We start from the raw sequence: 14,326 nt of genomic DNA, 5'->3' as shown, positions 1-14,326 counted from the left end.
TTCAAATTCACTCCTATCTTCAGCTGCAGCCTACAGTGAAATAATCTGAAGGATAAACAAACATCACACTATACTTTCAATTCTCCTAAATAAAGAATGCATAGATTTCAACTTCCATCCAGTACCATGCACAAAAGCATCGTCGAATTTTGATGAAGATTAAACTTGGAACTTAAGGCAAAGTAACCCTTGGGCAGAAAGAACAAAAGGGCCCTTCTTTTATCATAACAGAAGCCCTAATCTGAAGTACAAAATCCCCAAAGGCAGAAAAAAGGTGTTATGCCTACATTTTGGCTTGCCCACTATAAATGATTAGTCTATCTGTATAAAGTTCTTCATTAACCATCTATCGTTAGGAGAAATAATATGAAACTAAATTAACCAATAAGCTTGTTTCATAAGCTACAAAGAAATGCTCCAAAAAGTTTCACACAGTTAAGTGTTCATAAAACGTTCTAAACTAAAAACTAAATGTAAGAGAACAAATAAACTTCCAATAAAAAATCGCAAAAGGAAGACTTGCCCAAAACAAAATAGAACGTAGCTTATGGCATACATCCATTTACAGGTTCACAGGGAATGATAATTAAGAATATTTTCCATTTCTTCAATCATCAACTACATGATATGACAACAAATTTGAAATTTATGTTCTGTATTGATGCTAAACTGTTCAAGAAATTTCAAATATCTTCAAACCAATTTATTAATTTGGTATATCTTAGGAGGGTGGGTTGATAAGCAAGACATGCAACCATATCCTATCCATGGTGGGTGTATTGATATAACCACATAAGAAACAGCAAGAGAAAGCAGGCCTGGTATGCTTAACATGCACCTATAAGGTGAAGAAACTGCATAATCATAAAGCAGATAAACCACAAATTCCAGCAAGAAAAATTGGCCAGCAGGAGCAACCATCACCTCACCATCTGTTGAAGCTGTATTTACAAATGAAAAATATTCCCCACCTGTTCTACTTTCCCATGCATATGCATATAAAGGTAAATAAAACCAAAAAAAAAAAGTAGTGAAATCGATGATTTCAAAACATGCTATGCATTACCCATAACACTATCAGTTCTAAATGTTTCAATGCGTGAAAATTTGAAAGAAATAATGAGGTATAACAGTCAGTATGAATTAGAGGAAAAAAGCAATGAGACTTGCAAACTTAAATCAGTCTCAGACTAAACTAAGAAAATGGTATACATCTAGTAATTTCCAGTTCCAATGTTGGGGGCATACTTCTACTTCTCCAATGAATGCAATGCCTCATATGCTTTTATTTCAATCATCAGAGTATAGAATTGGGTTGCACATGACATTAAGCGTCCCATATTTAACCAATATTTATATACACGGACAGTAAACTTTAAAAGGAAAAAAAAATCACTCGGGTTAAATTCACAAGCAAATAAAAAGCCAAAAGTCCATTAACCAGAAATTAAGAAGAAAAAAAGAAAATCACATAACTAGAGAGGATACCACTTCATATCAACCCGCCCGAATTCGTGTTCTCTCTGGACGAGACTGAAGCTCCACCGACTCCAACTCTCTTATTCCTTTCCTCCTCGTACTCAGGATCATCAGTTGGCAGCTCGAATCTACAAACTGGACATGAGTTCCTGGAACCTAGCCACGGCACAATACAATTCCCGTGATACAAATGTGCACAAGGTAACTTCGTCGCCGTTTCACCAACATTGACCACGTCCTTACATATAGCGCACACAATTGCCTCCTGCTTCGACGATATCTCCACTGTCGGTAACTCCAATACAGCTGACTTTGCAGCAGGTGGGGCCCCTCTCCGTCCACCGTCACTTTCAGCCAAGTTCTGCAGCAAAGCTTCATAGTCAGCGGCGTCCACGTAGTCCTCAGGATTACCAATGTAACGGTCCGATTCTGGAACTTCTAGACGAAATTCGATTGAGTTGTCTTCTAGACCCATCAGAATATCAGTCCATTCCAGGATCCGGTTCCGTCCGGTTCTTGCTCGTGTCGCGAAGTCTCGGATCCGGAGACGGAGTTCTTCACGTCGCCTTCGTCTCAGACTTTCTTCGTCATCAATTTCTCTGTTCTCTTCGTTCTCGTTACCGAACTGATCTTCTCCACCTGCTTCATGTTCCTCGTCGTCTTCATTGTCTCCCTCCTCCTCGTTCGCATCGTCATCATCGTCCTCCTCTCGCGCTGCCTGAGCGATTAAACGGAGAACATGAAGGAACTGAGATCCAAAAGAAGGATCATCGATGTTATCAGGAGTCAGTGTAGGTGGTGAGAAGGTTGGAGCGGGGATTGATTCTACGAAGCCGTTTTTACATTCGTGGCAAATAACATCAGGAAGATTGGCTAGGGTTTCTATAGAAACGTGTTTCTCGCAGTGATAGCACCAATACTGTGTCGTGTCAGTATCGAAAGAGGCGGTCGGTGAGGCAGTCTGAGATGGAGATTCAGCCATGTCGCTTTCGTCCTGGTCCGTCGGATGAAGGTGAGGAGAGAGTGAAGAAAGTAAAGGGGTGGGTGGAGAGACTGACTGACGGTCAAAACGCAAAGGAAATTTTGTTAGGTTGTTATTAAGGCGATTATATTCCTAGGAAGCGTGAGCGTCGGATGAATTTTAATTTGTTTGGATATTTTGATAAGAAGATGTAGGTTGATCAGACGGCAGTAATTTAAGTTTGGAAAACGTCATGATCTAGGATAGGAATATACGAAAATATCATTAAACCATTTATTCGTGATTATAAGATATTTTTTATGTCATGAATTCAAGGGGTGAGACAGAATTTCCAAAAACCATGGGTGGAAAATTGTATTTAATCATACAAGAAAATATAAATAAATCTAAGGCCAAAGGAGTTATTCCCACCCTTGCCCAAGTTTTCCATTCGTAATTTTAAAAAATTTATTTATCCATAAATAGATAATTAAATTTATTAATTTTATATAAAATTATTATTTTATATTTAATATTAAAAATATATTTAAATTCAATCTCATTTTTATCTTTTAAATTCTAAAACTAACAATTTTTTTAATCCAAATTTTTAAAAATACCATTTTTCTTTAAAGTTTTTAATTTTTCAGATTTATTTTTTCGACAACGAAGAGACTTCTCTAACAATCTCCAGATCATGTTTCTTCCTCTTCGGTGTGTCTTCCTTCTAACACTGTGCTACAAAGAGTTTTTGTTATAGATGAAGACGAGTCGTTTTCATTTTCTGATTATGACAACATCGTACAATGCCAAAAAGAGGATTTATTGAAGAGAAAGAGATGTTGCTTAGAGATTATTGGAGAGGTCTCTTCATTATTGAAAAAATTGAATCTGGAAAATAATAAACGCTAAGGGAAAAATGTTATTTTTGAAACTTAAATTAAAAAAAATTATTAGTTTTTAAGGTTTAAAGGGGAAAAATAATATAACAAATAGATTCAGTTAATTTTAATCGTGGATGAGTAGGTAAATGCGAGTCTATCATTGAGATTTGATATCTAGTATGTATAAAATAGGATAATTTTAATGTACAGGAAATGTTCGTTTTGCTTTATAGGCATGCAGGGGAAGAGTAGGAAAATCTGCTTGATATTGAGTTAGTTCCTCGTGTTTCTTCAGCGTAGCTTACAAGGTTTATTCACACTTAAACTATGGTTTTTCATTACACATGTAACAAAATTAAAATACAATTTGTTATATATTTACAAGGTCAAAAGAATTGTTCCCACACTGCGCTACTCATTAAATTTTAAAAAATTCAAATATCTATTAAACCTAACAAATTATTATTTAACCTATAATATGTAAAAAATAAAATAAAATTTTATCTATCTAAAATTTTTAATTTTCCCCTAATCTAAGTTTTAAGAACTTAATTTTTTGCCTAAGGTTTTTTTTTTTCCTTTCTTCTTCGACTATCTTCTATATCTTTGACTAACTTTACCTTTTCACCCGTCTTCTTTTCTAGCACTCTTTGTCAAAAATAAGTGAAGAGATAGAATGAGATCCTCTCTTTCTCTCCTATGCTCTCTTCGTCTTTGGATCTCAAAAGATCGGTCGAATGGGCACAATAGAGGCACGAAAAGCAGGAGAGACAAAGGTGGATTCGTTGTCCTCCTTTCATCTTCTATTATTATCATTTGCGACAACTCTTCAACCTTCATTGTCTGAGACAAAGAAAAAGATGGGTGGGAAAAGAAAGTCGTTTAGAGATGGAGAAGATCGTCGAAGAAGGAAGGAAAAAAAAAAAACCTAAGGGGAAAAAGTTAAGTTTTAAAAACTGAAGTTGGAAAAAATTATTAGTTTTAAAATTTTAAGTGAGAAATTAAGATAAAATTTTATTTTTTTAATATTATAAGTTAAAAAAATCTCCAACCTTTATTGTTCGAGACAAAGAAAAAAGATGGGTGGGAAGAGAAAGTCGGTTAGAGATAGAGAAGATCATCAAAGAAGGAAGGAAAAAAAATAACCTAAAGGAAAAAAGTTAAAAATTTTAAAAATCGACGTTGAAAAAAATTATTAATTTAAAAAATTTAAGTGATAAATTAAGATAAAATTTTATTATTTTAATATTATAAGTTAAATAACAACTACACCTTTATAATTAAAAGATTTTATAATTGATTTTAATAATTAACAAATGAGTATTTGAATTTTCAAAATTTAAAGAATGAAAGTTTATCAATGGAGTAATCCACAGTGAGAATAAGTCTTTTGACCAACTTATAACTGTATTTTAAGTCCAAATTACGGGTGATTACAAATAAATTATAATGCTACTGACATCCAATGAAAAGACGATTGGATTGAGTAATAATGTGTTACAGGCGAGAGTGTTTGCAATAATATCTCAAAAATCCAAACTTGAAAGAAAAAGCATGAACAATCGGATCAATTCAATTCAAAATCACAAACAACTTATTTACTCACTGAAGAAAATCACTATAAGAAATGTACACACAACTATGGCAGACAGTTGTTGGGAAGGAAGCGCCATTGTTCATTGCGTATTATTAGGCAAATAGCAAATATAAGGCAATCAGCTCTTCACCACATCACGGCCTGAGATACAAACCCCAGATCTAATAACCAATTTCATTGCCACTACAAGTCTGATGTTGATAAATCTCCGGCCAATTTCAAACTCATATCCTCTCCTATCGAGTCGAGCCCATCTACACTTGGAGCACTACCAAGCCAATCTTCAATTGCTCGTTTGTTCGTTCATCGTTGCCCACGCCTCGAATATAGATAGCCAACAAAAGCTTCAAACTAACAATGCTTTCTGCTACATCATACTCATTTATTCCATTCCGTTTATACATACCTACTGCATATTTATTATATTATCCTTATTCCTCTCAATCAAAAACGCAAACACCTCGTGGCTTCACCAACAAACACCAACAATCCAAAAACATATTCTATAAATATATATATACATACATCTACCTTACACTTGATCTTTTTTTTTATTCGTTTTATAAAGCACCGTACGGAACTTGCTGAGGCAGCCGGAACCGGACCTGAGAAGCCGGTGACCTTACCGCCACACCGTGCCAGCAAATACCACCCTTGCACATCTCGTGGTGGCTGTGGACGTGATGATCACGCGCAATTACATAGGTGGCTTTACGTGACACGTCCCACGTCAGCGTCCCGATCAAGATGACACCCACTACTGTGGTCGATGCAATCAGCACAAAACCACTACTGAAGCTCCGTCCAGACACCAGACCGTACGCCTTGATTCCTGCTATCACCGCTATGTAGATCGTCGTCAAATTCCCAATCACGGCATCACATACTGCCATGTCTGTCACGCTCTTCTTCTCTGTTTTGTTTTGAAAAATAAGAAAATAAAATTGGGTTATTTGTATTGGGAATGTCGGGCTGGTCTGGTGGGTTTGGTTTTACTATGAAGTTGAGATTACGAAAAGTGGAGATGATTGGATTGCCCTGGTTTTATTGAGCTTATCTTCATTTTCGGCCTCTTGGGATTTTCTTTTGAAGGGAAAGTAGAGGTATTTATCTCTTATTTGTCAAGCACCCGCGGGTTTTTGACAGTCCAAAGAGGTTATGCCACGTGTACTCAGTGATGGGAACTCATTACCTCTTCCAGGGGCTGGTACACGACGTCGTTATGCACGCGTGAATAATGCTAGAAAAAAGATGACATAGTCGTCGTGATGAACGTTGCGATTTCGCCCACGCAATATTTTGTGTTGATTTGGTCTAAAGAATAATTAAGTATGAAATTGAGATGTGAACAAATTATGATTGTGAAAACATGGACCATCATCTTTTATCTTATATTATGTTGTTAGAGCATGAGGTGACAGCATCATTCTAGCAAGAGTGAATTAAATTTTTTTTCCATCAATGTTTGCCTAAAAACACTTTTTCATCCATCACGCCAAACATTCACAGCATGTGATAAGTTATTTCTTAAGCTTCCTCACAAACAATATGTGTTAGCAGCTGGCTACACACAAGAGCTTCATTAACAATATGAAAATCTTGCTGACATGTATTAATTAAAATAAATAGAATAACTGAAATAGGTTATTCATATATATAGAGAAAATGTGAGCAAAAAAGGCAAATACGATAAACTAAAAATTAGTTTTGATCAAGTTAAAGAGTTGAAATGATTTATCAATATATCAATTAAAATCTTAAGTAAAATAAAAAATAACGGATCATAATAATTTAATAATGCAAAAGCGGTAATAAATAAAAATTGATTTAATATGTGATAAAGAGAAAAGAGGTGATAAGTACGAAAGACCTAGATAGGCAACAAAATCGAAATGGGGTGGGTTTCACAATTCATAACATTTTGCCTAGTTTTCATTGAGCTCGTGCATTTGTGTGACTATCCTCGTTATCGTTATGCAACTTCCTTCCACATTCACCATGACTGACGAAACGACTCTGATCTGAAGCGGAGCAATTGGGCAAAAGGGAAGTTGTTGATCCCACTTAGTACGAAATATGCATGAATTAGTTGTATTTATTTATGGCAATTAATGACTTACAGGGACTAGACTACCCATCCAATAAGCCAAGTTACCCAAGGATTACACATTACGTGGCAGCGTTTTTAACGGAGGAAACGCGATGACGTGAACACGAGAAATCTGAACAAAAAGACAAAAATTAATTCGATACCGTGTTTAGCTTGTTTGATTAATGAAAATCAATCATGGAAATGAAGAAGAGTTAGAAAAGATAAAAAGTTTGTGCAAAAAAAACACTTACAGGTGATTTTTTGACAATTTCATTGCTCAAGCTGTAGTTACTCTTACTTAAATTTAAATGGTTTGATTAACAAATTTAATTAAGATTAATTTAGTTTGAATTTATTTTTTAATTCAAATAAGTCGATTTAAGTTAATGCTCTAACAATACAATTAAAATTAAGATAAATTTATTTATCTATTTGATAATAATAATATTTGTCTTATTTATATCATTATTTATCATTTAATAATATTATTTAATTTATTAATAATTCTTTAATGATATTACATTTTAACCCAAACAAAGCTAGCTCAAATTAGGCCTTTTGGTCCAATAAAACAGCTTTAAACTTAACCTTGATTGGCACCAAATCCACCTCTACTATGCAGACAGATAACGTCCAGTTCTAGTCATGGCTGGCATGGTACGTTATACTTTCGAGCAGAGCCGCAGAGGTGTAATTCAAGCTCACTGACTGACTAGAGAAGAATGGGTTCACAAACCTGAATAAATTTTAATCTCGGCCCAAATCAGATGAGTGTTAATTACTGTCCAACATTTTAACTACGGTTAATCTGGGAGTCGAACGCTTCCGTGGAATGATCTAGAAACTTTGTGCAGTTGAATCTACGCTTTAAATAGAAAATTAGATAAACTAAGGTCTGCCACGTTCACAAATAAATCACAGTCGTCAGATCAGCCAACTTGGCAAAGATTGGCCAATCAGTTTGGTTAAGTTGACTCCATTTCTCAGTCTTCTCGTGGGGCCGTCCTATACACTTAAATTCTCCACGTCAAGGAAACAAACTTGTCCAATTACATATCGCCACGTATCAATTAACAATTGTGAACCGTCAGATCATCCACGTTGGTGTCCAAGTCGAAGTAGTGAAGTCGCCTCAGATCTATTTAATGGAATGAATGCTGAAGAAGGGTTTTAGAGAAATAGTTTGTACTTTGTAACTGATTGAAGCTGCAAGTGAACCATGAGGAAGTGGACGATACCTTCCCTCTTGATTCTATTTTTCTTCAGTGCTCTCATTCCAGATCAAGGTAAGAGTGTTACTTTTTTCGGATCTGGAAACTTAGTTTGAGTTTAAGAACTTACTGAATTGGTTTGGCAATAAATCTATGGTTGTTTAGGCCAAAAGTTCCAGGCGAAAGCAGAAGATGAATCTGATAAACTAGCGGATCCTCCAAAAGTGGAGGAAAAGCTTGGTGCTGTACCGAATGGATTATCGACAGATTCTGATGTAGTGAAGAGGTTGGTACTATATATTTGTTTTTGTGGTGTTTCTTCTTGTAGCAATTCGTCGTATGAAACCAAATGCATGCTTTTGTTTTAGGGAAGCGGAGTCGATCTCGAAGAGGTCCCTTCGTAGTAATGCGGAGAAATTTGAATTCCAGGCTGAGGTGTCTCGCCTCATGGACATTCTTATCAATTCTCTCTACAGCAATAAAGATATTTTTCTTAGAGAGTTGATCTCCAATGCTTCTGATGTAAGTGTATATTTCTAAAATAAGTTTCTCAAATCTTCATGCATTTTCACTAAGATTTTTATGGATTTTTTCACGGAATTTCAGGCGCTGGACAAGATTAGATTCCTTTCCTTAACAGACAAAGAGGTTTTGGGTGAAGGAGACAACACTAAGCTTGAGATCCAGGTTTGTGGCGAATCAAATACAGAGATACTTAGTTACATTTATTTTATCTTATTAAATTGTACACCTTATTAAATTTGTTTGATTTGATATGGAATACACAGATTAAGTTAGACAAAGAGAAGAAAATTCTCTCAATTCGTGACAGAGGTATTGGTATGACCAAGGAGGATTTAATCAAGAACCTGGGAACCATTGCGAAATCTGGAACTTCAGGTACATTTATATGTGAGGGCTAGATTCTTTTGCTTAACAAGATGGGATTATTCTTATGGAGCACACTGTTGAGCAATATTAAGTATAATTATTGCTTTTTTGTGCAGCATTTGTGGAGAAAATGCAGTCTGGTGGAGACCTCAATCTTATTGGGCAGTTTGGTGTTGGCTTTTACTCCGTATATCTTGTTTCTGACTATGTTGAAGTTATTAGCAAGCATAATGATGACATACAGTAAGGATTTTTGCACTGGTTTTATTTGTTAAATTTGATAATCCAACTTTATGTGTTTGCCAAATGATGGTCTTGCTAATTTTTTGAATTTCAGGTATGTATGGGAATCAAAGGCTGATGGAGCATTTGCAGTTTCTGAGGATACTTGGAATGAGCCAATTGGTCGCGGAACTGAGATTAGATTACACCTTAGAGAGGAAGCTGGGGAGTACTTGGAGGAGTCCAAGTTGAAGGTGTGTATTTCATCAAATTTGACCTTTGTGCATTTAACTTTTCATTTTCTCTTTTTCTTGTTTACACTTTCATGGAATATTTTATGGAACAAAGTTTTTATCTCTCTTAGGGCTACAAACATTGACTTTTCCCTCTTATATTAATGTTTGTTTTCCAATGGATATTCATGAAACATTTTTATTTGTTTGCTTTGGTTTCTGCTCACTGCTTTGAGATTAGAACTAGCATGTTGACATAAATGACAAGAATTAAGTGTTATTGTTTTCACAATGCATTTTGCTCTTTTGTGATCAATTTGTTCTCTTTCTCTGCAGGATTTGGTCAAGAAATACTCTGAATTTATCAACTTCCCCATCTATATTTGGGCTAGCAAAGAGGTGGATGTGGAAGTTCCCTCAGATGAAGATGAGGAAGAGGAAAAAGGTACTTACTTAAATGGCTTGGTATATTTATTTATTTATCTTCTTATATGTTATACTTATGTGCTCTGTTGCTACAAACAGCTGAAACCAGCTCCTCAGAGGAAGAGGAGACTGACAAAAGTGAAGATGAAGATGAAGATTCTGATAAAAAGCCAAAGACAAAGACGGTAAAGGAAACTTCTTATGAGTGGGAGCTCCTGAATGATGTTAAGGCTATATGGCTGCGAAATCCAAAGGAAGTGACAGAGGAAGAATATACCAAATTCTATCATTCTTTAGCCAAGGTATTATATCATATTGGGTAACTGTGTGATACTTGAGAATCATATTATTTTGGGGAATTAAATTCTGAGTATACCAAAATTTAATTCTACAGGATTTTAGTGATGACAAGCCTTTAGCATGGAGCCACTTTACTGCTGAAGGTGATGTAGAGTTCAAGGCTGTTTTGTTTGTGCCTCCTAAAGCACCTCATGATCTGTATGAAAGTTATTACAACACCAACAAATCCAACTTGAAGTTGTATGTCAGACGTGTCTTTATCTCAGACGAATTTGATGAGCTCTTACCCAAATATCTTAGCTTTTTGAAGGTAAAACTAAGTCTATTGTAAGTTCCCTGGGATTGTTTCTCCAAATTTGAGATAAAAGTGGTTTAATTAATGGTTATTCAAATTGTGCAGGGACTCGTTGATTCTGATACACTGCCACTTAATGTATCACGAGAAATGCTTCAACAACACAACAGTTTGAAAACAATCAAGAAGAAGCTCATTCGCAAGGCCCTTGATATGATCCGTAAAATCGCGGATGAGGATCCTGATGAGTCTGACAAAGACAAGAAGGGTACACTCTAATTGTTTTAAAGCTATTCTTATATAACATAGGGTTATCCTTTCTTTGTTCCCTTGTGCATTATATCAAAACTGTGTGTCAGCCATTCCTGTTGCCAAGTCAGATTGCATTAAGTTAGTCTTTGTGAGCAGGCTGCACTTTCTGGCTTATATGACCATCCAAATCCAAACAAACTGCCTTTTTTTTCTGTTCTGTGATTTATGTTTTGCTGTTATATGTTATCTGTGATAATGGTTACTGAAAATGGTGCTGATGTTTGATCTTGATAATGATGCAGACGTTGAAAAATCAAGTGATGATGATGAGAAGAAGGGTCAGTATACAAAATTCTGGACTGAGTTTGGCAAATCCATCAAACTTGGCATCATTGAGGATGCAGCCAATAGGAATCGATTGGCCAAACTCCTCAGATTTGAGAGGTATTTGTTTGGATTTATGAGTTTATCATCATATATTACTGCCCGAGGCAGCATGTAAGATCTTGTTGTCAGTGAGAGATAACACACGGAGTTTGTACTTACAGCACAAAGTCAGATGGCAAATTGACTTCACTGGACCAATACATTTCAAGAATGAAAGCTGGGCAGAAGGATATCTTTTACATAACTGGGACCAACAAGGAACAATTGGAAAAATCTCCATTCCTCGAGAGGCTTAAGAAGAAGAATTATGAGGTATGGGAATGATTTGGTTGCTCCTGAAATATTGTGCATCTGTTTCTTGTTCCCCCCTTTTTGTTTCTTATTTTTATTTATATTTGACTCTAGTGGTTTGCATTGTTCCCAGGTTATTTTCTTCACAGATCCGGTTGATGAATACCTGATGCAATACCTAATGGATTACGAAGACAAAAAGTTCCAGAATGTTTCCAAAGAGGGTCTTAAACTTGGGAAAGACTCCAAGGATAAGGAACTTAAGGAGTCATTCAAGGAACTCACTAAGTGGTGGAAGGGTGCCCTTGCTAGCGAGAATGTTGATGATGTGAAGATAAGCAACCGTTTGGCTGACACACCATGTGTGGTTGTGACATCAAAGTACGGATGGAGTGCAAATATGGAGAGGATTATGCAGTCTCAGACTCTATCTGATGCTAGCAAGCAAGCGTATATGCGTGGCAAGAGGGTGCTTGAGATCAATCCAAGGCACCCGATAATCAAGGAGCTCCGGGAGAGAGTTGTGAAGAATGCTGAGGTATTTTTGATAAAACTTTTCTCATTGTCTTAATGACAATTATATTTGTACCTGGAAAAATATACCTTGCTGTGCTGGGTTTATTAATAGTTTTTAAAGTTGCAAGATTTCTTGAATTTCTGTTCTTAGCATTGTTTGGATTTTTTTTTTTTTCCAGGATGAGAGTGTGAAACAGACAGCTCAGCTCATCTACCAGACGGCACTTATGGAGAGTGGCTTCTTACTCAATGACCCGAAAGATTTTGCCTCCCGAATTTACAGCTCTGTGAAGTCTAGCCTTAACATTAGTCCTGAAGCCGGAGTTGAGGAAGAAGATGATGTTGAGGAGGTGGAGGCAGAGACACAGACAAAAGAGGATTCAACTAGTGCCATGAACCAAGACGAAGGTGCCAAGGATGATGCTAGTACGGAGCCTTCAGCTGTCAAGGATGAGTTGTAGATTCCCTATAGCATGAGCAGGTCAACATTACAGTTTCTTTAGAGAATCCAAAAGCACTGCAACATGCATGCATTTTAAAGTTTTCTAAACTTTAGATGGTAGATATTGTAACCATAAAGAGCAGGAATTTTGTTTTTGTTTTTAGAAGTCTTATTAATGATGAGCTGCATAAATTATGATGTTTGTATTTTTTCTTATGGGGATTGCATGTTTTGAGTCGTAATCGGAAGTGTTAGACGTTAGATTGAATGAGCTGTTTTGAGTGCTTTCTTCCTCGTGATTACCATGACTGCATATCCAAGCAGTGGTTCTCATTATTTAGTTATCATCACCAACCACATTACTCAAATTCACAGTTAAGCGTACTCTTTTATCGTATGTTATATATAAATCAATTAGAATAAAGACCTGTGACCTCCAAAATCTCTTCCTTTCTTTATTTATATGTTATTAATAATATATCTGAAATAATAATGGCCTAGAAGTTACTACTACTCTGTGCCTATGGGCTGCTATGAATAAAGACTAGGAGAGAAAGATAAAAGAGACAGCATAAGCTGAAGAACTAAGCGTCCTACACGAGTCTTCGGTAACATAATTCGGTAACCATGAACCATTGCCCACTGGTGGTACATTACTTGACCCGGTACCATTTGATGTTGGAGGCGAATCTGCTGATTTTTGACTGCATGATAATAAATAAATAAATAAGATCAAGAATTCTGAGAACATTTACAGATTCAATAGAAAGGAGAAGGAACAAGAAATGTATCTATTCTATTGTATTTAACTGAAAATTTTAACTCTAATTGATTAATAGGTGGAATTTTAAAATTTTTAAACTTCATAGGTATGACTTTAGAATTGCACCTAAACTTGGGTGGGAAATAGTCCTTTGGCCATCTGAATATTTATATATGATGATTGAGAAGCCTGGAGCCTCGTAATTCAGCGAGGATTTCAACGTGACGAAATAGGAATGGTTGGACATTATTTCTTATTTCATAAAAGAAGAAATTCAAGTTACAGTACAAAAGCCAAATGTTTCGATGTGAATGCCGGAAAATCCCGAGAAAACAGCCACGCATCGATCCCACTTTCAAATTTAGGAGAAAAATCTCTTTAAATAAGAAAACACGCAAATCCAATTGTCAGTCAGGTTCCAAAAATACTAGGAATCGGTGGAATTGGAACTTTGCTTGCAATGAATATGTATGTATATACATATATCGCTGATTGATATGACAAATCTATGTTTAGTTTTACTTGTACTCTACAAACTGCCATTAATAATGTAGGTAGATAATTAATTAATTAATTAATTGAGTCGCCATAATAGTGTTATTGAAGATTCTTTCTTCGCTTAAAAAGAGATGACCCATTGGATCTACATTCATTTGGTCCTAAATGTCTAAGAATCTCGTGCTTTTTAATTAAAATCAATGACCTTATATCCTATGGAATTAGATTCCTCCTATTATTTTATGATTTAGATCACGCAATTCACCTGGTTCACATTGCCATTTTTTACTTAACAGAGAAGATACATTTAAGCAGAGGAATAACAAAGAAAATTAAGGAGACTTCATAAATGACAAAATTGAGGGAAGGGGATTAAGGAAGGTCAATTCACCCCCCTAAAAGTTTGAAAAATTTTATAATTATTTTGTTTTTATCCTAATCTTGAATTGAGTCAAGTCTAGATAAAATCAAGTCATGATTCGTTTGAATTGGTATATAATATCATTATAAGATTATCATTGAAGTAAACAATTTCATTCATTGGATAAATAACATCATCGGATGGACAAACAATTTAATCTCGAGA

General features: G+C 35.6%; 3 protein-coding genes across 3 annotated transcripts; 1 reads left to right on the top strand and 2 right to left on the bottom strand.

Moving 5' to 3' along the window:
• Positions 1-1,262: 1,262 nt before the first annotated feature.
• Positions 1,263-2,573, bottom strand: LOC123230196 (E3 ubiquitin-protein ligase CIP8-like). The gene has a single exon (XM_044656355.1). It carries the CDS (start codon positions 2,459-2,461, stop codon positions 1,493-1,495), a length of 969 nt encoding a protein of 322 aa, XP_044512290.1. The 5' UTR covers positions 2,462-2,573; the 3' UTR covers positions 1,263-1,492.
• Positions 2,574-4,785: 2,212 nt separating this feature from the next.
• LOC123229596 lies at positions 4,786-5,913 on the bottom strand (the record flags this gene model as incomplete). Its single annotated transcript, XM_044655518.1, has 1 exon — positions 4,786-5,913. A coding segment is annotated over one exon (432 nt), but the record flags the coding sequence as incomplete, so codon positions are not given.
• A 2,229-nt stretch (positions 5,914-8,142) lies between these two features.
• LOC123230189 (endoplasmin homolog) lies at positions 8,143-12,747 on the top strand. The gene is made up of 15 exons (XM_044656346.1): positions 8,143-8,299; positions 8,390-8,510; positions 8,593-8,746; positions 8,831-8,911; positions 9,013-9,124; positions 9,232-9,358; positions 9,453-9,591; positions 9,907-10,015; positions 10,096-10,298; positions 10,391-10,606; positions 10,697-10,859; positions 11,146-11,287; positions 11,392-11,542; positions 11,655-12,059; positions 12,217-12,747. Exons 1-15 carry the CDS (start codon positions 8,233-8,235, stop codon positions 12,496-12,498), a joined length of 2,472 nt encoding a protein of 823 aa, XP_044512281.1. The 5' UTR covers positions 8,143-8,232; the 3' UTR covers positions 12,499-12,747.
• Positions 12,748-14,326: the final 1,579 nt, after the last annotated feature.

The sequence above is a fragment of the Mangifera indica genome, chromosome 11, assembly GCF_011075055.1.
Source record: "Mangifera indica cultivar Alphonso chromosome 11, CATAS_Mindica_2.1, whole genome shotgun sequence".
Lineage (NCBI taxonomy): Eukaryota > Viridiplantae > Streptophyta > Magnoliopsida > Sapindales > Anacardiaceae > Mangifera > Mangifera indica.
The sequence above is the reverse complement of the archived record's forward strand: the minus strand, read 5'-3'. Positions and strand labels throughout refer to the sequence as shown.